This window comes from Crassostrea angulata, chromosome 8, assembly GCF_025612915.1.
Source record: "Crassostrea angulata isolate pt1a10 chromosome 8, ASM2561291v2, whole genome shotgun sequence".
In the NCBI taxonomy this organism is placed as follows: Eukaryota; Metazoa; Mollusca; class Bivalvia; order Ostreida; family Ostreidae; genus Magallana; species Magallana angulata.
In genome coordinates, this window is record NC_069118.1 from 51679941 (window position 1) to 51706691 (window position 26751).

General features: G+C 31.9%; 4 protein-coding genes across 5 annotated transcripts; 2 read left to right on the forward strand and 2 right to left on the reverse strand.

Moving 5' to 3' along the window:
- Positions 1–461: 461 nt before the first annotated feature.
- Positions 462–3529, reverse strand: LOC128161342 (uncharacterized). Its single transcript, XM_052824617.1, has 2 exons — positions 3325–3529; positions 462–1558 (listed from the first exon to the last, which is right to left on the reverse strand). Exon 2 carries the CDS (start codon positions 1545–1547, stop codon positions 585–587), a length of 963 nt encoding a protein of 320 aa, XP_052680577.1. The 5' UTR covers positions 1548–1558; positions 3325–3529; the 3' UTR covers positions 462–584.
- A 4104-nt stretch (positions 3530–7633) lies between these two features.
- Positions 7634–11930, forward strand: LOC128161352 (uncharacterized). The gene is made up of 6 exons (XM_052824629.1): positions 7634–7694; positions 8025–8181; positions 8828–9104; positions 9154–9203; positions 10737–10818; positions 10973–11930. Exons 1-6 carry the CDS (start codon positions 7650–7652, stop codon positions 11088–11090), a joined length of 729 nt encoding a protein of 242 aa, XP_052680589.1. The 5' UTR covers positions 7634–7649; the 3' UTR covers positions 11091–11930.
- A 721-nt stretch (positions 11931–12651) lies between these two features.
- LOC128161332 (cyclic GMP-AMP synthase-like) lies at positions 12652–14699 on the forward strand. 2 transcript variants are annotated; one of them, XM_052824610.1, is made up of 3 exons: positions 12652–13017; positions 13108–13191; positions 13357–14699. In XM_052824610.1, exon 3 carries the CDS (start codon positions 13456–13458, stop codon positions 14662–14664), a length of 1209 nt encoding a protein of 402 aa, XP_052680570.1. In that variant the 5' UTR covers positions 12652–13017; positions 13108–13191; positions 13357–13455; the 3' UTR covers positions 14665–14699. The 2 variants fall into 2 exon arrangements, with proteins under 2 accessions (XP_052680570.1, XP_052680569.1); XM_052824609.1 differs by having other exon boundaries at positions 12653–13017; positions 13108–14699.
- Positions 14700–18809: 4110 nt separating this feature from the next.
- On the reverse strand, positions 18810–20290 carry LOC128161346 (scavenger receptor class F member 2-like). Its single transcript, XM_052824623.1, has 6 exons — positions 20160–20290; positions 19997–20049; positions 19775–19891; positions 19464–19599; positions 19290–19330; positions 18810–19188 (listed from the first exon to the last, which is right to left on the reverse strand). Exons 1-6 carry the CDS (start codon positions 20258–20260, stop codon positions 18845–18847), a joined length of 792 nt encoding a protein of 263 aa, XP_052680583.1. The 5' UTR covers positions 20261–20290; the 3' UTR covers positions 18810–18844.
- Positions 20291–26751: the final 6461 nt, after the last annotated feature.

Sequence of the window (26751 nt, forward strand, 5' to 3'; positions counted from 1 at the left end):
TATTTTATACAATATCACATGATAAAGTTACGATAATTACAATTGGAATGGGAAAAAAAACTACAAAAGAGTACTTTTTAAATAGAAATTTATTATAATACTTTGTGTGATAAAATTATCCTTAATACAAATATCAACTTCTTGTTATTAAAAATGGAACATTTGATGTGACAAATTAAAGAAATTTACAGCCAGGGTGTTTTACTTAGCAATTTAGAATTAAAACATATAATTGATCTGTAATTATTTTTGAGACACAGTCTGCAAACATCTAACTATCGGCATATAAAAATGAAAACCACGATATGCTTGTAAATATCTCCAAGGTTGATAGTACATGAGCTGATATATAAATTGTTTTATCATTATTAGAGAAAACAAACATTAAATCTTTAATATGTATATATATTTAGGTAATTAGTAAATTGACTTTAAAACCGTTAAAAAATGTCGTGAACACATTTTTCGTGGAAGAGCCATGTTATTTAAACTACTATATATAACTTTTACATACAATATTTGTGAAGGGTAATCAATCATCCTTTTTCGTACAAATATCATTTATGAACAAGCCGATCATATTCTCATGAAGCCGTTTGCCAATCAGCAACTTTCTGGTTTTTGTCAGTTACTTTTTTGGCTTTGTAGCTTTTGAAATCTTTGAAAATAGCTGATGTTGAGCGATCTCTTCGAATGATTTCGGGAATCTGACATTTCTTTTTCAGCTTCTCTAGATGAGAAATCTTTTTGTAATACAAGGGAGAGTCTACCTTATTAATCATTGTGTCTGCTTCCTTTTCCACAAATTTTTTCATCGCGAAGTACGTCCTACAATTTCCAGGAAACATTTGCTTGTAACGATTTGTTACAGTCTGAGTTTCTACTTTTGGGTGGTATCGGACAGGGGGCTCCCTTTTCGCCTTCTCTTTCTCTATTATTCTGTCACGTATTTTCTGCCGCCATAATACCATACCATGAAAGCTCATGGCTAAAGGTGATATAACACTAGATTTGGAGTTTTCGCCTTCATTTTCAACGTCATTTTCATCAAAATTTGATGATGTTTTTTCTGAGATGTCAACAGAAGGTAAAGTTTTGGCGATTGTCATTGACACTACGTCAACCATTTTAACTTCCTTTTTATCGTACGATTTCAAATTGGATTTCACATAGGACCCAGTCTCACTGATTGATGGAAGTGTTCCAGAAGAATCAGATTTATTTAGTTCATTCGACACAGTAGTTCTTTTTTCTTCATTTTTCTCGTTGGTTTCAGAATCGGCTAAAAACGGGTCGTATCGTTGAAATCCGTGCAGTTTATATACACAACTCTCTGCCAACATTTTTGTTACGTCATCCTTCAACTTTCGTAACTTTCTGCTATTACTCATCGTGCTTTGTTTTTCGTCACATATAAGTGAGTGCATTTCATTCATAAGTTTCCATTTCTCCAACTCGTTTTTTATGCTTGTGCTCGATAAGACTTCCCCACTCATGCCGATGACGTCACCTTCACTTTGCATGCGAGGCTGTCGTCTGCCCGCCATGTTGATGTTATCTGAAATGTAAATTAGAGTAAAAAAAGGCGTCTCATTTATTTGTGTTCCAAAATATAATTTTTTTAAAGCGAATACTTCTTAAAAGTAAAGCCAACAAGGTGACGAAATCTATTTGAGAAAATGTTCATTTTGAAATGTTTGTATTGATAATTATCATAGCCGTTTTTGAATTAGATAATGAGTTTAACAATCATATAATTGTCTTCTTTTAGAATTTTTCATGCAAGACTCGCTGATATAAATAGATAAAATAGATATAATTGGAAAGAAAATAGTCCTTTCAGATAATTTATTGAATATATAATAGGATTTAAACGAGTTGTCGCTAATAGTACATGCTCTTGTTTGCGTCTTATAAACTTCTTGGATAGCCTAATTATCCTTGTGTAGTCATAACTGCATTAGCGGTTCAAAATGTACTGTTAAAACTTTAAAATGAACTTGTATATTCTTCCTAAAATCTTAATAATGTGCTTCTGTTTTTATGATACGGAGGTGATTAGTACACAACCGCACCGATAACTGTGACGATATTTAAATTGTTTTATAAAACTTATTTAACTAAATGTATATCATTATGTTCTGGCCGGCAGCCGCGTACAGAGTTCGTGTGTTTATGCGTTTGTAATAGAAGTTTGTAGCATCATAAGGGGCAATGGGATAATGAACGCGTTGTGTATTATCATGTCATTTTCAGATGGCTTTTTAAAGAGAAATAGGGACTATTCGACTGTTCCCTGCATGGAAATCTTGTGACATCTACAAAACCTACAATCTCGATGTAAATAATTAATTTGTCAAAATGTCGGAAGCATATTTTCTATACGTAGTCTTGATACATATACATGAGAAGTTGTATTATTTCCAAGCAGACACACCGCGTAACCCAGCCCGTGCGTCATTCTCAATATCATCAAAATTAGACTTGAAAAACCATTTTCTTATGATACGCTATGCACGTAGATATATTAGACTCTTACAATCTAATATCATAATTAGAATGCAGTGATATCTAGAGAAATGTAAGTCGTCGCATGGAGAAGCTTGTACATAGATAGGCCCAGTATGAATAAATGTATGGGACACCGCACGCTCAATACAGAGTAATAAAAATAATTTTGTCTTTGCAAAACTTGGTCTTTTTAAGAAGTCTTTTAAAAAAATTCAGAGACTCAGAGATTTTAAATACATTCAAAATTCCATTGTATATTCAAGTTTAAATTTATCAGTGAAAATTGATTCCGATTACGCAACGCGGAAACTATGTTTAGACGAATATGATACATGTACGTATGAAAACATGGTATTTTTTAAATATGTAATAACAATGCATAAAAATCACTGTAGGTTATGTAGCCAATAGAATAATATAAAATTTATCGATTATCTATTCAGCAATGATTTGTCACTTCAATTTAAAAACAACAAACAAACAACGCACCTTACAATTGTTGACCCCCCCACCCCCATTTCAATAACATAGATACATATAGTTAGTGATTAAGATGAATATAGAAATAGCCGTTTAAATAACAAAATATTCGGGTTTTTCTAAAAATAAAAACATCATAAGATATATGCGATTTCGTAATATATACCTTAACAAAGGTAATTTTACAGATTAAAAAGATAATTTGACTTTAAGCTTTTATACGAAACGAGTCTTCCAAAATTATGCGATGTGACTCTAGTACTTAGTGCTCGATGCGTCAAAAGTTTTATCTTGTAAACAATTAATTGAACTTATGACTTATGAAATACTTACTAAACGTTTGCCAGAACAATCTTTACAATTCCATTCGGCTGTCGCCGGACAATACGGATACTGGTACAATAACGTGCAAAATGGAGAGGTACTTGACCGCCTCCATCAGAAGTTATCCGAAACTTAAGGACTTAATTTACTTGAATCTAAGTCCATTGTGAGAGTGTCCATTCCTGTCCAACAGTATTAAACCTCCAGGTTGCCACTCAGAGCCAATATATTACAGATAAGATATTTGTTCAAGAACTGCTGCGAATTTTAAGTAGCCGTTATCCTTAATTCCCAAAACTCACAAACATGACCTGGTGAAGTTAATCCTTTGACAACAATGACCATTTGAATGATCTGGGAATCGTCCTTCCGTTAAGACCAGTTTGGTTTCCTTGAGTGAGTAATCTACCTTAAAGGCATTGTAAAAATGTTAAAGTTTAAAAAAACACAACTTTTTTCTCTCTCTGACTATCTCACGAAGTTAATCAACTAAAGAAGTGGGTCTAATCAATTCCAAACACATTTGAAGAACTTATTTAGATTTTTTTAAACCCCCAATTGTCGGCGACTTTTTTGTGTACTGTGAACTTGTGTATTTCAAATTACAATGAAAAAAAATATATATATCGCCATTTACAACACCTTTTGTATTGCGCGTCGAGTCGTGAAAAAGATAATTAAGGTCTCGAATTTCTTTAAAACAGCTTATAGGTAAAGAAAGTACCTGTTGTTATTGCGGATTTCCGATCTTCTTTGTTCATTGAATGAAACAGTGACATCCATACTTAAAGATAAGTAGAATATGAGGGCCCACATATTAATGGAAGAAAATGAAATAAACGTTTCGCTACTTAACCGAGAGACGCCAGTTAATACTAGAAAATAATTTTGAAAATTGAATTGCACTTGACAGATCAATATTTAATACGCTGTGCATTATTTTCTAAAATGTAAAATCAATATGTCAATATTGAAATTTATGGCCCGATTACCACAAAAAATTTGAAGGAAGAAATTAATGTAATCCGATGTTGATAGTATAATGTATCAGAATGTCTAAATATCTGCGTAAAAGTGATGGGATATATTTTGTTATATTTAAACGCATAGGTTAAAGAGAACAATTAATGAACGAATTAAACGTTGATGAAAAAGTGAGGTACATTTACAAGTGTTTATACTGTGCATGTAAACCGGAGGCATTTCTTTAGACACAAAACGTACACAATGAATTTCGCACAGATTAAAGATCAATTGGATTGGATTAGAAATTTAATTTCCCGCTTTATCTCTAACTTTACCCCCCCCCCCTCTCTCTCTCTCTCTCTCTCTCTCTCTCTCTCTCTCTCTCTCTCTCTCTCTCTCTCTCTCTTCATTTCCTTAATTAGAATCTTACAAAACATTTTCTGCTTCAAATAATCAAATATATATAATACAGGAAGCATCTGTAGGGTCAAACTAATAATTGAGGATTAGAAGTAGAAAATCGTTTATTGCTTGAAATGTTTAATTGACTAATGCATCAGCTAATTGGTAGTGAAAAATAACACACGGAAATATTCGATCAACTCTACCTACGCGTTGACATTTAAAAAAAAATCAACATTTGAATGGAAGGTGGAGATATTAGGATGAATTGTCTGAAAGATCACACTCCGCTACAAACGCCATTCCACTCAGTACGATATTTAGAATTGATTGTTTCTTTTTTTGCATTTGCAAAATACGGTGATTTTCAAGATCTAAATTATACATACAATAAAAAGATCAGCTACGAAAAAAAATTGACGGGGGTATGAGTCGCAACCATGTTAAAGCATGTTTCTACTCCCAAGACATGGAAGAGTTTGAATAATCTAAACTATATTTCTGATAGTAAATGACACAATTATAATAATATCATCGTAATTATAGTGATTTCTATGACTGTTGCGTTTGGTGAACTAAAGTTATAGAAACGATATCGTCCTACCAAGTGAATCATACGAGTACATAACCGGTCTATGTATTTAATCACATGGATTTATTTATACACTGTTACATGTATATAGTATAAAGATAAATTTCAGAAGCTTTTTAAAGTCAGTATTTTACTATATCTTTACTCAGAACTTTTCTTTTCAGGAGATCAATATAGTCTGAAAATAGATACAACCGTGGAACCCTCTTAATGGGGAGGCACCCACCCTTTATTTGTCGATTCCGGACCCTCTTAATGGGGAGGCACCCGCCCTATATTTGTCTATTCCAGGATAACTCACAGTTTGTGTTTTGAAAAGGAACTTGGTAAACATATTGTTGGTACATGTACTCGATAGTCTGTTAACACGGCGTGGGAATCTGATTTTGATACCTGTACCTCTAAAACGATTCTTTAAATTGTTGTTACAGTGCATTAACAAAGTTTGCTAGGTCATGTCAATTTATGCGTGTCTAGAAACTAATTGAAATATATCTTAAAACGAATCAAACAAATATTTACAATTTTCTCTGTCTAGTCTGTGTTAATACTATCAATCGATCTTGTAAAGTACATGTATAGCTCGATACATTTCATCAAAGACTATTTTTCATATTTTTAATAGTTTATCGTACAATTTTTAAGCATCATATGAGTGATAAGGAAGCATTTCAATGCGTCATTTTTACCCCAATGATTCTGAATTTGGTCACCCTGACCGTATGTGATCCCCTCATAAATTTCAAAGAATGATTCCTTATTCCTTAAATAGCAATCATTTTGTTAAACTGTCTGTTTTGTTGAAATATGTTTAATTAAGCACACAAGTACAAATGTACATTTACAAAGGTGATAAATTTATTCACGCTTTTTTTTTTTTTGGAAATTAACTTTTTCGGACTTTGTTTTAATTGCTACAAAAACTGTTCCTCTATTTCAACAACTGTTTAAAAAACATTTAGTCCCACCTGAGGTACAGTCAAAGATGGACACTAATATTTTAACCGACTTCTGTTTATATTTAAAGACACTTCATCTCTCATATTATTAATCCTTTTACGTACATGGTGCTAAAATGTAATAATATTAATCTTTCATTGTCTTATTTTCATTGTTCATTAATATAATTATATGATTTTAAATTTGTGAATTATCATCAGTTGGAATCAGACCTTCGGTGCTGATGCAAACAAAACTCACATAAAAGTTTATTCCATGCAAATTCTGGCAAAGCGGCTAACGCGTATTATTTGTTTGAGGTTTCATGAGGCTGGGTTTTAAAAACAAGGGAATAATCTCAGGGATTCCAGTATTTGTCATATATCGGACAGAGCGCCCCGCAATGAACGTCTTTAATTCTGTAATTCTGTTATAATCAAGGTATTCTACCTATTCGATACAGGTAACATCAGTTTATGTACATGTAAGAAGAAATATGCAAGTTAGAATAGTTTAATAGGGAAATTTATTATGCTGTCCTTAGATTCATTTATTTTTTAAAACAGTTGTAAAGTAAGGTGGAGGATGTGATGTAATTAATTTGTTATTTATGTGATCCGGAATCGGTCGGGTCGACCATGCATGTTTTTGTGCATAGTGTGACAATAAAAAGGTTTCTAGAAAAGACACATGGCGATTTTAGTCGTACATAAGTCGTTGTCTCAATGAAAGACAATACAGAAAATCCATGCCATAATTTAAGAACCGCTGCAAAAATAAAATTTGGCGACCCAAATCAACATTAAGTTTTTGGCAAATCAATAACAGAATCTGAAAGTAAAGGGTCGGTACATGTAAGGTTAGCACGAAAGATACAGAACCCCGCATATTTGTACCTCAAGCATTCGCATTATGTGAAAACTTTCGTAAATTACAACGTTTCTTGATTTTTTTTTTACTTGTAACAGCATTGGGGGGGGGGGGGGGGGTCGGAGATGGGGTTCCAACAGAACGCCTTTAAGTTAAACAGTTAAATATCTTCAGTCTTACTTCGTAAACCACAAATTTAATTTCTACCAAAAAATTAAAAGCGATGACTATCTCCTAATTTATGTCCCAAATTCTCAATATTTTTTCACTCGGGAAACAACTTTAAAGTCGATCAATAAAAATGATCAAATTGAATACTTCCTATTCCTCTGTCAGATTACTTAAAGGCAATCAATCGGTCATTTGTTGCATTGATAGAATGACCGTCAAGGTACAAGGGTGTTCTTGAATATCACTTCCATTTGATAAGTTCAAGGATTAAATAATTCAAACCACTTGAATTCACAACGAGTCATAAGTCCAAAGTTTGAACAAAAATTAACATAAAATAAATTAAACATTTGAGTTTATTTAGACTTTGGCATCGAACTTAAGCGACGAAACTATGGATAAAATTTCAAATTGGCTTATCATATTACTTTTGAAAGAGGTAATTATATATATTATATTGATAAATAAACAGTAAATATCAATGTTATTTAAAGGTTTAATTTTAGAAATGTTTAATCATAGAAATTTGTATATTATACAAACTTAATTATTGAAGTAATTGAAATTATTTAAAAAACAAAAATAGTACCTCCTAAAAATAACAGACATAATTCTATCAATTTATACAAATAATGTTATTAATTTCGAGACAGTAAATTAATGCTTTGGTTTGTGACTAAACATTATACAAATAACTTTCAAAAAATGTATATCATATTTTAATTTCGTTTTTCTACATGTATAAAAGAAATTAATGAATTTATTACAGTACAATGCTTCCTGGGCTATATTGTGCCCATCTGTGGGAAGCTGGGAGACCCGATCTTGGTTGTATTGTAAGGAGAACCCTTTGTGGTATCATTGTTTAAACGATCTGGAGGGGGAAATTATTGAAATATGTCTTAAACCAACATACATTGCAAAAGGTGAGTTTCAGTTGACTACAAATGCGTAGAATAAAAAAAACAATTCTAACAACCTTTTATCTTATAACTACTAAGTAATGAGTGTTTCAGACTTAACACGTTGAAAGCAATAATCTCACAAGTTCTACAATTAACTAATGTGCAATGAAAAAATTGTGTTTGTCAATATCTGTGCGAAAAAATAGCCTGGTTTTAGACCAGGAAATAAAAGAATAAACTTTCTGTTTTTTATGAAATGCTAGAATGAAGTATATGTATAAGGACAAATAACACATGAAGCCAATTGGTAATTGGCGACAAGTTTTTCTCTCTATAAGTGCCAATTTTGAAAAAAAACTTCCTGTTAGAAGTCTCCGAGAAAAACCCCGAACCTCTGGTGTTTAAAAATGTACATTGCATAAATCTTCAGTGTGTATTAATGATACACACATCAATTTAATCCGGATTTGATCATGTAGTTCATCGTATAATCACATTATCGACGCAAACCTCGATAGTGCGACTATGCTATAGGGAACTGAATGACTCTATCCGGATTCCATACACATCACTCATGATGTTACAGTGTGATATATATTTTTTTTAAATCTTGGACGCAATTCCTAAAATCACATTTTAATCTATTTCTTTTGTACATTACATGTAGGTTATTATCCAGTTTTGTCAAAAGAACATTCATCCATTTTATCAACTGAATGTCCAAGGACACTTTACCAACCGTTTGGACAGATGTCCAACGAATTCCGGAAGCGCACCTGTGCTTACACAAAGTCACTGTGCAATGGCTTAGGGGAGGAAACCTGTAAAGAAGGTAGTTCCCGCGAGGATCGCAGCTGTCGATGTAGGCACACTGACGGATATGTGTCCGTAGAGAGTCTTCAGACTTTTACAAACAAATCTTGCTATCGACCCAAGTACGAAACTAATGCAATACAAACAAATCTTGCTATCGACCCAAGTACGAAACTAATGCAATGGATGTTCCTACTTTACATGCCCTGAAGATGAGGAACTGAACCCATGTAAATCTTACTGATTTTTTTTTTACTAAATTATTAATAATTAAGTATTCATGTAACATAAATCATAACAAATTCCATATTAACTTGATAGATATGAGAGAGAGAGAGAGAGAGAGAGAGAGAGAGAGAGAGAGAGAGAGAGAGAGAGAGAGAGAGTGAGAGAGAGAGAGAGAGAATAATTCCTTTCTGTTTTCCCAGGCATCATCAAATAGTTCTTGTCTTTTCTTTGTACAAGAAATATATCTATTTGTATTATTGATAATCTTGTGGGAGGATATCAACCTATGCAGAGAAGGTTTCCTACTAAGTTTTAATATTAGCTGCTATATGTACTGGCAATTTCTGTACATCTTTTTAACAACTTAAATGTAATTTAATATTTTGGAAAGTATTTGGCATATGCTTCCTTATCTATCTGGTAAAATATAGAATGTAGCAAAACAATGTCAGCTGTACATGTATATACATACAAAATGAATATTATAGTTTATCATGATTACTGGTACATATAGAAAATACAGTACATTATGAAAAAAAAAACATGGTAGTTTTTACGTGGTATTAATATTTAATTTAAATTATTGTCATCTCTTCTTTCATTTTTTATTTATTTGATACCATCATTTGTTCTGGATTTATAAAATACCAAATCAAGCCAGTTTCAGATTGAAGCGACAAGGTGCATGTACATGTATTATTGATAATGTGCATGTATACAGGTTATGAAACTAGAATGATTTGCATAATTATTATTGTTAAAGGTTATCATTTAGAAATTCATATCTAACCATGTCAAGTCGAAACATAGAGAAAGTGAAAAAAAATATGTAATTATTAATTCATATCCTTCCCAAAACATAGGATAAAGATGTATTCATTTGTCAGGACCCTTTTCCATACAAATATATAGATATGTAAAGCTAGGATACATTTAAACAATTAAATGCTTTCTTGGGTGATTCATTCGGGATATGAAAGTAGCGATATGCAGAAAAAATACATAACCCGCGTTAGCGGGTTAGGTATATTTTTTTCTGCAATGACCGCTACCTTCATAATCCGCATAAATTATCAAAGAAAGCATTTTTTTGTTTATATCGACATCCTCCTTTTAACTTATTGATAAATTGATTAAGAAAAGTAAGTAAATTTCATTAAATATCTGTTAATGTACATAAGTACGTTAGCTAAAAGAAACAGCCAAATCGTCTCCTGTGAGACTTTGAGTTTGACATAATTATGATTATATCGTGCGGTCCGTGATTTTTCTTAGGTAGCTGTAGGTTTCGACAGCGTGTCAATTTCAGTCCTATCACTTTCTGTTGTCAGTTTCAGTTGCTGTAAATTTCGACCAATCGATAAACGGGGCGTGTAGATTTCAGTCTGGCTGTTTCTTTAGAGTTATGAATTATACTATTTAATTAATTAAATTAAACTATAAGTTTCCGTTAGAAATAGAGGGAATAATACTTGGTAGATGTAAATATCAGATCATGATATTTGAGTTCTATAACTTGTTTTATTCTTATCTAGGGTATGCGTGTGTTAAAAAATGTCCATTTGGTTATCATAGAAGAAAGTATGAATCAAGCTGTGTTGCAAATACATCATCAGAGTAAGAATCGATTGATATTAATTCTAAAATTCAAACGTTTATTTGATACACAAGACATTACCGAAAAATTACAGAAAACCTATTTGGGCACTGCGTCATAACCAATCAGATTTCAGTATCTAACATGAAAGTATAATAATACATTTCATTTCAGGTTTTTAAGTTCAGAAACTGAAGTTTATGGATCAACAGGAAGAATATTGCACACATCTCCAGCAACACAGAAGATTCACGTTAGTAAGAGCAATATACATATGATGACTTCAATATGAGTATTTGCTAATGCATTTAAGCACTACATGTACAACACACTTTATTAATATTTCTATATTTTGCTGAAGGTAAAACAAAATCAATATTGAGAAACATAAATTCATAATATGTCCAAGATGACACCCATTGCCACATTCATACTATTTCTTTCAGCCTTTGTTGTAAAGTTATGAAGTAGAATTGTTACGTGCGCGTAAATTATGCGCGTGCCATTTGCCGTAGAATTGAAGTTTATTTGTTGATAAACTATTAAATGATTAAAATCATTAAATTTATCTTCAAAATGAAGACATTCAGTATAATAAACCAATTAGTGCCTGTTTGGGTAGGTAACAGTTGATATTGACACCATTGTCAACCAACGCTTCGCGTCGGTTGACAATGGTTTTCTCAGGGGTGTCAATTTCAACTGTTACTCACCAAAACAGGCACCATTTTTATGTTGCTATTCTACATCTGAATATAATCAACTTGCAGTTGCCTTTCTTTTCATGTTACCCCTATCCTGTTTTATTCTTAGTGTTTTTTAAATCATCGGTTAAAAAAAATTGCAAAGTTGCTATTTTCCAAGAGAGTATATCAGATTTTGTTGTACTTTTATGTTAAATACTGAAATCTGATTGGTTAAGACGCAGTTCATAATCCTTTCTATTACCCTCAGCGTTAGCAACGCACTTAGCAATGGGTAACATTAAAAATTGTTACATGCGCAAAAATTATGCGCGTACGGTTTGCTGTAGAATTCACGTTATTCCTATATAAAAGCCGTAAAATTTTCTTAAAAATTAAGACATTCATTATAACAAAATAAATAGTGCCTGTTTGGGAGGATAACAGTTGAAATTGACACCCCTTCGAAAACCATTGTCAACCTCCGCTTCGCGTCGGTTGACAATGGTTTTCGAGGGGTGTCAATTTCAACTGTTACCCTCCCAAACTGGCACTATTTATATAATGTTACGGTACTCTAAAAAATAGTAAAAGACAATTGGTCATGAAACATATTTGCAATGAAATTGTTTAACCTTTAGAAATATGTGATTTTTGATTAAGTAAAAAAACCATATTGATTATGAACAGGCAATGCTATGATGGTATATATTTTATTTATACAAAAATACGTGTTTAACGATGTCAAAGGTTGCAGAATTTTATTGAGCATTTTAGTGGAATAAATGGTAAGTATGTTTTTTAATGTCAAATTCTCGCTAGAAGAAATTTATTTTTGTAAAAAAATCCGTTAAAAAAATTATTTTATAATGATAAATTATATTTTCTCTCATGTTTTTATTATTTTGTTGCCCATTATAAATTAATGCATTAAAATTCGTCACTTTTTTTTATAGGTTGTGTTCGGATCATTGGTCCTTTCTATTATACGGTTTGTAAAACGCTGTGTTGGTTATGTGCAGTTTCTGTTAATCGCAAATATGCTACATCTATTACATTAGATTCAATGTGTAAATCTATACCCAAAATCATAGTATTGTCATTGCTTATATGGTGTATTGAATCCGCCATCACTGTTAATTGTTAAACCAATATTGTTTTTTTTTTTTAATTTTTCTGTCAAACACTTTATTTTCAGAAATGCTCAACGCACACCTTCAGTAAAAAAACGTGACCAAAACAATCTTAAATCGTGTATGATACTGCTCAACATGTGTAGATCTGGTTTTCTGTCAGATATGTCTTTTTTAAAAACAATGATTAGGAGCTTGTCGGAATATTTATATAGCGTTGTCAAGAACATCTTTTAAGACCGGAGTAAAAAGCTCTAGTACCTATTTAATAAGAACATAAACTTTGTGCATTCAGAGCTTAGTTTTCTATTCATAAAATCTGTATGTGTCAAGCGTTTTAACGCCTCCGAATAGATATCTGTTCTCTTTCACAAAAGAGCTCTTACAAGCGGTTCCTAAATAGGTAAAACTTCAAAGAATTTTTAGCAATACCTTAAAAATAATAGAACGTTGATGACCTTTTAAAAGACATTGAATACGTTTTCTTTATAAGATAAAACAACGAACTTGGATATAATTGAACACTTTTAAGTAATGGTGACGAAGAAATCAAAACGAAAGTAGAAACATACGAAAGGTATTGTGAAAATCCAGTTTCCATTTAATGAATGTAATAATGGGTGAGGAATTCCTATTGCACGCTTTCAAATTGAAATGCGAATTTCAAGTTATGGTAAACGAAATAGTAACCGCGGATATTGAGGCTGGTGTGAGAAAAATGATTGAATTTGTTTTGCAACAGCTAAAACAACGCTGTCCCGAATTTGAAGTGGCTGACATAATACCGACAGGAAGTTTTTATGAGGGCACAAAAGTAGGAGCACCTGACGAGTTTGATTTCATGCTGACTTTGGCGAAGCTTTCTGTACCCGACAAAATTTCTCTGCATCCAGGTTGCTCTGTGTGGTATCCTCATATCAAATTACAACCAGAGGTTGATTTTCCGTCTCAGTATAAGGTTAATGTTCGTCTTGATGGAGAACAAAGCAAAGATAAAGACTTCCTAGGAAATCCGAGGTTCGTAGTTCTTGACTTTTGGAAGGAAATTAAAAAAGAAATGGCTAGCCTTAATAATTCTTCTGTAAAATTTATTTTGCCCCATACTAAGGGATCAATTTCTTTTGAACCTTGTGAGAGCAAAAAACTAGAATTTTTCTACATACAAAAGTCGACATTACCCGAGAATACCAGCATTCAGTCAGAGGTGAAAATTTTTCCAGTAGGGAGTTTAAAAATTGGAGTTGATCTAATGCTGGCTATGGATCATCCTTCTTTAGAGTCAGTAGTTGAACTGCCAGGGTTTCCTAAACGTTTTAAGGATTTACTTTTTAAACACGGATGCCACGTAGTTCCTAAATCATGCCATATCAATCATATGGCCCGTACAAAGTGTTGGTTTGTAACCTTTTCGTGCATGGAACGTGAGCTGATAAGCAACATGAATGAGCACCACAAGAAATGTTACAAGATTCTGAAGTCACTTATCAGCTGTGATATTAACATGTCAAGAAAATGCATGAACTTGTCATCTTATACTCTAAAAACTGCATTTTTATTTCATGTATATGGAGAAAACGGATGTTTATCTTCTGAAACATTGTCTGGATGTGTTTGCGACGTATTGGACTATATGTCCTCAAACTTGTATCATACAAAGATGCCGTGCTTTTTCGCAAGAGATATGAACACTTGGGGGAATATTCTAGAAACTCCTTGGTTTCAATGGAAGGTATCGGAAAGTTCCTTGGACTCCGGTTATGCGTTTGCAATATGCTGGATAAAATTAATGTATGCATTTTTAAATCATCTGAAAAAAATAATCTCCGAAAAGAATGAAATTTCTGAGGAAGATTCAAAAGCCCTTTTAAAAAGATGTGATTATTTCAAGGCAGCAGTTGGGAACGTGATGAAATACTTTGTAGAACAGAGTTTAGTTTTTCAAATTGAAGAAAATCCGGGCTCTTTAGGGGGTTGTACAGAGGAATTTTTCTCAAACTTTATCCAATACCTGAGAAACACTTATAATGTAGACTTATTTTTTCTTTTGTAGAATATCGATTTGTATAATAAAATATGGGTCTTTTATTGGTATAATATTCATATTTTTTACTTATATTTTACATCAAAATACTTAAATGAAATATTCCATACTCGTTTTAAAGTCTTATTGAATTCACAGAATGTGTTTTAATGTCCATGTACTAATATATTAATATAACAATTAAGAGGTTAAAACAATGTTTTTTTAAACATTGATCGATCATTAGCAGACAAATTTTTATGTAAGAAAATAAGATGCTCAAAGGCCGAAACAATTAACGAAGTAAAATAGTACTATTAGATAACCATTTTAACTTAGATAAGCTGTTTTTTTTAAAGTTATAAAAATTGTTGGTTTTTTTATATAAATGTTCTGCTTGCAGTTTGAGGTGTATATTGCAAGCATGTACGTTATATATATATATATATATATTTATATATATATATATATATATATATATATATATATATATATATATATATATATATATATATATATATATATATATATATATATATACTTTATTTTACTAAATATATTTAAACTCCATTTCGAGACTAAATAGGTTATTCTGCAACTTCCACAAAAACAAAAATTTAATTTCTCATTTACAACAGCTCAGAAACCAACATACTCTAAACATTAAAAGAAGACGTTATAGATAGTTTTCGTAAGAGCATGCAATACACTTGCATAAGAGCGGCCCTTGGAGCGGCTGCATAATTATAAAGCTCCCAGAACTTAAAATTTCAGAAAATTAATATCGACGAGTCTGAAACTAAAACGTAATATAGAGTATTGAGTTCTGATGAATACATTCATAACGTTTGGATCATGCATTTCCTTAATACATATACGTTCTACTTTAAACAAATAACTCTACGTTTTTAAAATACACTGCAACCAAAGTTCTAAGTGTTTACCCAATGTACATGAATGTATTGATCATATGAAGTAAAGACATTCATCTGCCTTTGACTTCTATCTAACTCACTAAATGTTAAGAACGATATAGCGGTTTTTGACACCTTTTGGTTTCGACCTTGGCCTTTTCTGGATACCATGACCACTTCCGGTTTAGTTCAGGTTTCCTCAAAGCTTTCGGAGTGTTGTCGCTTGTCGATTAAAATTAATGACGATACACTCATAACATAGAAAATTACGTTAAAATAACTATTTATAATGCCAACTAATTAAAACAGTATCGAGGCCTATATGAAAGAAGATTCAAAAACTTTCCAGTGGCTCTGTTTTCCCCTTAACAGTCGTTTGGCAAATTTTAATGGTTAATTAAAGTCTTTTACTGTAGACTAAAGTGAGTCGCAAAACATTTAGCATTAATACAAGGGTTGATCCCAAAGTAATGTCACACTATGCACCGCGCTTCTCACTTGCGCTGTATTGTATAAAATGATGCATTAAAATTGTCTTTATCAAAATTCCAATTCGAATGAAAATTTTGATTAAATTTCTTTAAACACTTATCAAGATATTGATGTTTATAGCATATATATGAGACGTCGGCGCATCATGAATTTACGTCATTTTAAAGTGTGTATTTATGAATAGCTTACATGCTTCAAAATTTGAAAAAAAGCTCCAATCAAAACACTTTTTTGAATCAGACATAGAATAGACGTTTTCTAACTGTTGTAAAAAAAATAGGGACATCAACACAATGCCTTTTGTCTCCAGATCAAGAAATAAAAAGGCTGCCAATAGTGATACGATGCATCTTTGGCTTCGATGGATAGAAGTCAGTAGAAAATGTACTGGAAAAGATATATCCACCTAAAATTGAGAGCGGGTGAACAAAGCACCCTTAACGTGGTTCCAATATCCAATAAAAGCATATAACATGTTTATAAATAATTTAGATAGACAGAAGACATACGCTCTAAAGAAAAGTTAAAGCTACTGTAGGTTCTTAGGTAATGAGCTATATCATAAAGCTACGTTCATGACTTTTAAAGAGACCTTGACAAACTGATCGTACATTAAATAATCCAATATACTAATCGATTGATTACAAAAAAGAATATTTAGTTACTTCATAAAAATAATGAAAAAATGTAAAATAGGGCATCATGGCCAATTTTAATAGAGTGCTAAATTACGAAATTATACCAGAACGCCAAATATCTAGAAATGACGTCGCTAACGTGCGGCAACTATTCTTACCTCACGCTCTACAAAATATATTATCTTCAGGAAAATAATTATCATAATGCATTATAATTTTCAGATCTGAACTGAAATAGGTGGATATCCACAGCAGGAATTTTCGTCACTTTACGTCGATTTTTCACGTTTTTATCGCATCTTTGACAAAATCTTTGGATCAAGCGCCGTTTGACAAAGTTTAGGTGGCAGGGGACAGTTTTTTTGATACAATTCATTGTAGCCAAGGGATGCATGTCTTCGGAACTCTGTAACTAGAATTTTCTCAGTTCCCATTCAGCACAAATACCTTTAATTCACTCTTTATAAGGCCAATCACCAATTTCTGAAGAAAATTACTAGTCAAAACCTGTAAAATTCTCTACATACTGGTTTTGATGAGATTTTGACCCTTTCATATTTTGCTAATTTTTCATGATTTTTCAGCTTTTTAGACCTCCCCCAGCTAATTCCCTGCAGAGGGTTGACCTTCCGCGTGCATGTTGCACTATCACATGTCAGAAACTTACCGCTGTATAGTTTACAATGTCCCATCCACCTACTTTTCGTGTTATTTTACCTCCCGTCTGTAACTTGCAATTTCACTGTGTAAAGTCAGCACAACAGTCATAGCCGCAGGTTTTGCATTTTACTTCTGATTCTCATGTACCTAACATAAGGGGCCTACATATTGCATATCAATTTCAACAAGAGACACCCCTCTAACTAATGATAATCATTAAAAATCATTTCATGAATTTTAGCAACACTCATAAGCCTTCAAGTACAGCAATTCTCAATTTTACAAAAATATTGACGGGTACTTTATTCGAAACTGTCCCTTGCTACCTTAATGGTTTTTAATTTAAGTCTTTTACTGTAGACGAAAGATAGTCGCAAAAGAATTAACATTAATATGAAGCACCTGCTGAAAAATATCAATTTCTACTTTTAAGGTTCCGTCACTGGTAACTGATTTCAACCAGTATTGTTTAATGTAATCTGCTCTATTGTTTGGAAGACATTTGAATTACAAAATGTTAAAACATTATATCATTTCATTTCATAATTCTCAAATTATTCTATTTTTAGGATGAACACTTAGAATTGTTGTTTAATTTTTTTCCCTACTTTAAAAATGAATTAGTTTGTTGCCATGTAGTTTCATTGAAATATGAATAGATAACATTTAATATGATAACTAATTATTTACAGGAACCATGCTATCAGATTTTCCTAATGAGCAAAAAATCAATCAGAAAAGCTGAATTATTTTCCTTCCAATTAGAATGCCCGTGCCCTCACTACTACAGACCTATTTCCACAATGTTAACATACTTTAAGTAAGGTTTGATATTGCTTTATTTTTCCGGCTGAATTCGTACAAAAAGGGATTTTAAAGGTACTATACATGTATATGTATGTAATTCTGAGAGAGAAACCTTTTTTCAGGCTGAATTGGTATAAAGGGACTTTCAAGGGCACTCTTCATGTACATGTATGTCATTCTGAGATACCTTGTATGAATGTCGTGATGTGATATCGATTATAAAACAAACGTTTTCTTGTTATATATCATATTAAAATTTAAATGCAGTTATTGCTGTTTATAAATGGAACAGGTGTCACGTTTATAGACACATTTCGTTTGAGTGCCGTTTTTAAATGGAAAATGGTGGAAATTAATAGAGATGTAAACAAATGCACAGAAAGGGCAACGTCCACAGTTTCGCGTATCTTTTTGAAAATATATATTCAATATATCAATGTGCATGCACGTTATAAAAAGACCAGTCATGCAAGTTTATTATAAAAATTTCTCAAATGAATGAATTCTTAGGTTCTATTTGATATGCTTAAAAGATATTGATATTAAATATGTTAACATTATTCTGTTTGTTTTTACCAATGAGTTGGAGGGACAGATTTGCGGTAGGGTTTGATTAGCCCTTTTTATAATAATTAAATTATTCTGAAGTATTAGAATCAAACACAAAATTTTTATTATACAACATTAAGATTGATTCCGTTATAACAAACCCACAGCTTCCCGACATCGTTTTCTTTCAAAAGTATCATGTTGAGCACGGCTCAGTATTTGCAAAGGTTGTGTCTCACTTTTCATTTTTTGAACATCATTTTTGAATGACAGTTTAAGAATATTGTAAGGTTCATTGAGCGGATCAATATGATAGTATTGAAAATCTTTGGGTTCATCGCTTTTCTTTATGGGAAAATGATCTTTCCTTTGACAAACGCCTTTGCAGTGAGCATCTGAATCTGTATCATTTGATCGGGCTACATCAACAGTGCTTGTCTTTTGCAAAAGGTTATGTGGTAGTTTTTTGGAAAGATCCTTGTCATTCTGAACGTCTGTAAATATAAACAAGTTCAACTGCTATTCCTTCTCAACGTTATGGAAAAAGTCGTAAAATGTAAGAAAATAAACATTAAAATATAGAAAATTGTTTCACCTTTCTCGGTCAGAACATTAGGTGTAGCAGAGGCACTAAATCTGTATTTAGATAAGATATTTCATGTATTAATGCATGCATGGTTTATGTGTGTATACATTTACATGTGTTAAGATATAAGTAAAATCATTTTTATATTAAAACAAGAAGAAATTTTTAAAGAATTAAAATTACCTGAATATACAAAAGACAGAAAGGCATAAGATGCAACAAACTACAAATCCACCAAATGACACAATTAGTATTGAAAACCAGTGAAATCTCGTTGGACCTTCATTTTCCTCTAAATGAGTATAGTTCCAATTGAGAACTATATATTAGAAGTAAAACATAAAAAAGCTTCTTTTTAAATACAGTATCAAATAACAAATGCATTTAAAGAATGTACGCTGTACACATGTTCTTTTATGAAATAGTTTGCTCCTCAATTAAATTGTCAAATAATGAAATATTATTGAATACAGCTCGGTTTTAAATGTACTCACGACACCCGTTGACTTTATCACATGGATGACATTCACACATCTTTTTACAGAGTCGTCCATAGAACCCATTTGGACAATCTTCAACACAATTAACACCTCGTGATCCAGGCCAACATTCTTCAGAAGGAGAAGATGCAATGTAGACGTATACAAAGCGTTTATCTGTCACATTATGGAATTAATTTAAAAAAGTTCGTTAGTACATGTGTTTATATGAATTACCTACGCAAGAGGTCCCGACTTTTCGATAATTTGGACAGCAAACCAAAGGCTCTCTGTATAAATATATACTATCGAATTTATCTAACTTTTGCCAAGCGGTATTAATAGGCAGTTACTCGTTAAATCAAGTAGATATGTAAGAATGAAAAGGATTTCCACATACCCATTTGAAACATTTGAACAAGTACCTGGGTTCCCTGGGATCTGTGATTCACAAGTATTAAGCCATGCTGTGAAAAGGGTAACGATGAACAGTATATCCATTACTTACGTAGGAAAGAGCATTAATAGCACGTTATGGAAACAGTTTTGATAATATCAAGGAAGAGGAAATTGTTAAGGAAATTATTCCTTTATTTTAGAATACATTATGTACACCGTGTAATAAAATAGGTGAACGTACAAATACAAATTGTATTATGCAAAATAAAAAAAATAAACATTTATTTTTCTTTTTTTTTGTTTGGATAACAGATGTGAAAGTAAAATAAATATTATTTTTAATTGATATTCAAAGAGAAGAAGTTGATTTATTCTAATTTTTTGCATATTCATCAAGATTTAACTTGTTTTTACTGCCATGATATTCACTTATAGACACTGTTTCGTTCATCATTATTTTAATTTATTATTGATTAAAAATGTGATCTTGAGAATAGTTTCCAAATTTTACAGTAAAAATGAATATTTATAGTTAAGTCACATGCAACAAGATTAATAAGTGGCATGGGATTACTTATAATAAACTATCACGATTATGCAGACTTTTGCTGTTTTTATGTTTAGTACATACAAACTGAGGTGAAGACATCAACATTTAAATGACTATGTAAGTCGACGTTTTTTGACGAACCATCTCACACTCTATAACGAAATTCAAACTTATATATTTATATGTTTATACTTATATAAACGCATATATTTTACACCTTACTAAACTTGTCTGGCAAAGGTAAACACACGATGTTATATGAAAATAAGTACAGGCAATAATACAAACAAATACTATGGCAAGTAGTATAGACATAACACTTTTAAATAGACTTTAGACCTGTGTTTTTAATTGTTTATGCAACAAATATGAACACAGGAAAAAAAAAGATTAATTTAAAGATTAAATGAAAACAAGTTTTTACTTTATCATTGTGAATCATAATAAATATATTATATGGAATTTTTAATTGTATATTGTATCAATATGGTGTAAGCATGAACTCTCTCTTTGAATATCAATGTAACGTTCTAAAGACGAAGAAAATTGTTCACATACACTTCAGATACTAAAACTAAGGAAAGCAACAAAAATCTGTTTTCCAAAACTCTAAGCATAACAATTTTTTACGAAACACTTAAATGCAACAAATCTTGGCTACTAAGCTGAATGCAGACTATCAGAAGCTTTATATCTTTGCTGCTGTTTTGATAGATAAAATCTTTATCTTTATGAAAGCATCTAAGACCCGCCTGATTCAGTTGAAAATTTTGCAAAATTAGACAACATCTAGAGATCAAGGAAGAAGTGTCAATGGGTTATTGATGGGTTTTAGAAATACCTCACGGTATATTTCAATAGCTTGTTACGAAACTGTCAAAATCAACAAATCCGGGTTATTTAGCTGAATGCAGAATTCTAGGATCCTTATACATTTTCTGTGATTTTGGTATATGGATACTTTATTTCTTTTTACATCACATAAGTCACATTTTGTCCAAATAAAAGTTTAATAAAAAAGGAAACTATAGACATTGAGGAAAACGTTGGAATCTCGTTTGTTAAGAAATTTCAAGCCCAATAAGACTATGTTCATCATACAGATGACACAGACAGATATACAGAAAATCAGAAATTATAAGTCCAAGTTCTTGAGGTTTCATAGCGCTCTTTTCTATTTGTATTTTTGAACAAAATTCTAAGCTTTGAATGCTTATTAAATCAAAGTGCTAATTATTTTCTCAAAACAGGAACACTGTTCAAATCACAATATTTCCCCAATTAACAACAAAAACACAATGCGAACATTTACATAGAAATACACGGAAGTACATTTGGACACATTTAGACTTATCTTGTTAGCGTCAGGCATTTCTCACGCTATTGCCTCATTTTTAGATACTTTGAATATATGCATACATGTACATTCGGGACATTAATAATGCTGTCATTCTAGATATCTTTAAGATTCTAATCTAATATTAAGATATTGAGAATGTCGTCCGTTTCAGTTATAGTGTAAAAGATGTAGGTTTTTTTCGGAGATGTCTATTCAGTCTATGTTGAACACGTATAAAAGAAATAAAAACAACACAGAAATTTCTTTTCAACATTTCATATCACGTTAAGAGGGCTTGAGGGTCGTTGCCATTTTTAGACTTTTCTGAATTCCTTACGAAGTAAAGCTCTAGATCTAAATAATAATATAGGAAAATACACAAAATTAATAGTTATATTGTATTGAATTTTTCTTTTCTAACTAACTGTTTATGGCTTTACCAATCATATCTTAAAATTCAGAGTAGATCTGATGGTTACTTGTTTTACCACACTTCTTCCTAAACTTAAAAAGTAAAAATCCTATAAATAAAAAAATGTATAAACTAAAAATGTTAAGATTTTGATGAGATATGTGTACAGAAAACAAAGTTAGTATAAAAACCTACATATTTACATTACATTGTACAGATACATGTAAGCCTGGCATTCAATTTGTCCAACTCTGACGTATGTTCAGTTCACGAGTTCAATAATTTTATTTAACACAAGACTTTGAACCGAATGTGTTGATTAAGTGCAAATTTCAACGTCAAGATGCATGAAATATAATGTCACAAATCTTTGTACCACGGTTCTAAAAACCATAATTTCTTCGCATTAAACCGTTTGGGAAATCATTTATAGATGGGATTATCTTTAAGTAGGTCGTAAATATATCAAGTTAGTCCTTAATTCATTTAATACGACGCATTTTTCAATTCTTTGAATGTATTGCACTTCAAATTGGTTACGTCAATGGTCTGGGGTCTAATTTTTTTTTAGCTCACCTGAGCCAAAAGCTCAAGTGAGCTATTCTGATCACATTTTGACTGTCGTCCGTCTGTCAGTCTGTAAACTTTTCACATTTTCAACATCTTCTCAAGAACCACTGAGCCAATTTCAACCGAACTTGGCACGAAGCATCCTAAGGCTGAGCGATTTTTTACTCTATAAATTCAACCCCCCATTCTGGCTCCACCCTCGGGAGTCATGATTTTCATATCCTAAATATACACTACCTGAAAATACTTCCACACAAGATTAAGCTTTTCAGTTCTAATGGTTCGTGAGAAAAAGATTTTTTTTAAAGATTTACTCTAATTATTCTTATGTAAAAAATTGACCCCCACCCCATTGTGGCCTCACCCTACGCCCCGAAGATCATGGTTTTCACATCCTTGAATTTACGCCAGCTTAGGATGCTTCCACATAAGTTTCGATTCTGCCAGGAAAGCTAAAACTTGTACGGAAGCACCCTCAGGTAGTGAAAATTCAAAGTTGTGAAAATCATGACCCTTGGGGGTTCGGAAGGGCCACAATGGGGGGTCGACTTTTTATATAGAAATTTATAGAGTAAATTTTAAAAATTTTTCTTCTCAATAATCATTTGGACAGGAAAGCTGAAACTTGTTTGAAAGCATCGTCAGGTAGTAAGATTTCAAGTTTATTTAAATCATGATTCACGGGGGGTAGGATGGGGTCAAAAGGGGGGGGGGGATTTTTACATAGGAATATATAGAAAAAATATCTTTAAATCTTTTTCTAAAAAAAACATTTGCCTAGAAAAGCTGTAACTTTAGTGAAAGCAACTTCAGATAGGTAGATTCAAATTTGTTAAATCACAATCTTTGGAGCAGTGTGGTCCACATTGGGGATTCAGTTAAACAAAGGAAGACATTTTAATTATTCACAAAACCTGAAATGTTATTATATATGCTTTTACTTATATGCAAGTATTTTCATGTATTGCTGATTATAATTTTTTTATGATTTGGCCCCTGGGCGATAATCGGGCCTCACAAGGGGTTCAGAGTTTGTTGTAGGTTTATATCCTGTATATAAACAATTGTAAGGGTCTTTTTTAGAACTGCAATGCTGAATGTGATATGACTATAAAATCATCCTGTTAGAAAAGGGACTTGAATATAAATATAAGAATCTCCAGGGGGAAACAGATTTTTTTGTATAGGATCTACATGTATTATACCACATTGTCCAGATATTTTGTAATAGGACTCCATGAAGCTGATTTTATCATGCCTATTGTTCCTCAGGTGAGGAATGTGGCCAGTAGGCCTCTTGTTTACAAGTTCCGCTATTGGGCACCAGCCTGTTTGAATGAAATCCGAATTAGGATATTATATTTAGTAACGAGTAATGTGAACATACGTTTGGAGAATTTTAAGATTTTAGATTGAAGATATGGGGCTTAGTTTCAAACTAAGACTTTCATTTGTTTGAATATATATAAAATATTTCGCTGAACTATCATGTTTTCTTTTATATGAAAGCTATAACCAAATTGCCAGTGATCCAATTCGTGTGTTGAAGAGAGAAAAAATAAATGTGCCGTCTCAAGGCGAAAAATAAAATTAAGTTACACTGTAAAAAATTAGAAACATGAAACTGTTAAAAGTCTGTGTATATTTTAAATTAATTCTTTAGTCTTCCCTATAAGTTGTTTTTGAAAGTTTGAACTTTACTTAGACTCAAATGTGTAATAAATGCTTTGTAAATATTGATTTTATTTCCTGAAGTCAATTTAATCTGCCTCTTTTAATATACCGTATAACGGGTAATTTTTACTGCTGTGATTTTTTACGAATTTGTCATAAAATAGGTTGATTTGAATTTTTACGCGTTATATTTTTACGAATTGGACAAGTCCGTAAAAATTAAAATCATCTGTGGTAAAAGGGGGAAAATTTCACAGTGACTTTGTTACAGTTAACACACATACAAATCAGAAAATCGTTTTTCTGTTAACGATTCCTTATATTTATGATTGTGTTTATACTAGGGATGTAAATCGGTCAATTTTAAGTACTCGGTTACTCAGACATTTTTCCGACCGAGTACCCGGGTACTCGGTAAGAGTGTAAATAAATATGAACAAGTACATTGATAACTGTAAAACCTTGGTCACTTTTGTAGAAATTCCTCCTTATGTTTAAGACGAATTTGATTTAACATGTTTGTCGTTCCCCCCTTTAGGATAAGTTTTTTTCGCACAGCCGACATTTTACGTTTTTTGAAACTTCAGTTCTTTTAAAATATTTCCAGACCTTTGAAGTCGGTGGCGGCATTTTAGGTCTGTTCTATTTTTCTACTGTGTGCTATCTAATTTATATAATAGACTATATAAACGATGTTCTGTGAAAAACAAATCATTAAAGTAAGCCGAAAATAAGGGTAGAAGACAGCCAAAGGTAACAGGTGCTTGGTCACGATAATTACTATATAAACACTGCCACAGGCGATAACAGTCATTTAGCATATTTAGAGGCGTAGGAAATCCTAATTACTGTTTGTACAAGTGACATCCTTACTTCATACATTTAACTTTATTTCATATGTGATATATACTTTACTTATTCCTATTTATCTGGGTATCATCATTGATGTCCACCATGTGCTCGTCTCAGTTCGATTTACCGGGAAAAAAAGAAAGACAACTCCATTTCAAATTTTTTTCTCTCTCTCTTTCTCTCCCAACAAAAAAAGACATCGAGCTACTAACGTGGCATTATACGTAGTTTTAAAAAATACTCAAGACTGAATAAAAGATCTGAACTGTTATCACCACGTGTTCAAAAACGCTTAAATATACCTACATGTACATGTACAGCCGTCAGGAACTGAGCTGAACATTACTCTCATACGTACGATGTAGGAATTTACGTGCAGTGTTTTTTTACTTCTGTGAAAATTTACGCGTTTAATTTTTACGGATTTATAAAACTCGTAAAAATTAGTAAAAATTAGCAGCACGTAAAAAATACCCGTTATACGGTATTTAATCCAAACGGCGTCGAACGCAGTTTTCGAGAATAGATACAGGTTTTTTTTATTTATTCAACATGCATTAAAAATTAATGAATGGATTTAAAGGACAAATATAAATCATTGAATTATAATGATCTGTATGATATGATTAATATGACATCTTGACCAATTACAAAGTTTACACACATTAAAAATTTTGTTTCTGCATTCCGTTAAGTGTACAAAAAATGTTCAAGAATTTTGTTTGTATAATAATTTACCGCAACTGTATGGTCTTCTCGTGACTAATTTTTGACATTTTTACATGTATAAACAAACCTATGCTGGAAAAAAGTGGTTTCCGTTTTACAGCAGTCTGTAACCGAGTGGATGGATGACCCCACCTCTTTTTAACGAACATATAATTTTGATCCGATCTATATATCATGCAGATACAAAGAGGACAGGTATTTCATGTTAAGTGTAATGGTAAATTCTTGTGAAGTTAGACTAACGTGTTCGTCAACATCTTGTGTAAAATTTACGCCATTGTGTGTTTTCTACAAAATTTGCTTGATAGATACATGTACGAAAAACGAATTAGTGGCTTTTATATAAATGAAGCCTCATTTGTAAAATGTGGAGTCGACACTTTCAGATTTAGGAAATTCATTCTCACTTTCGACCAATTCTGGTCTTATAACTTGATCGGGACAATTTTAAATCCTGTACGCTGCAT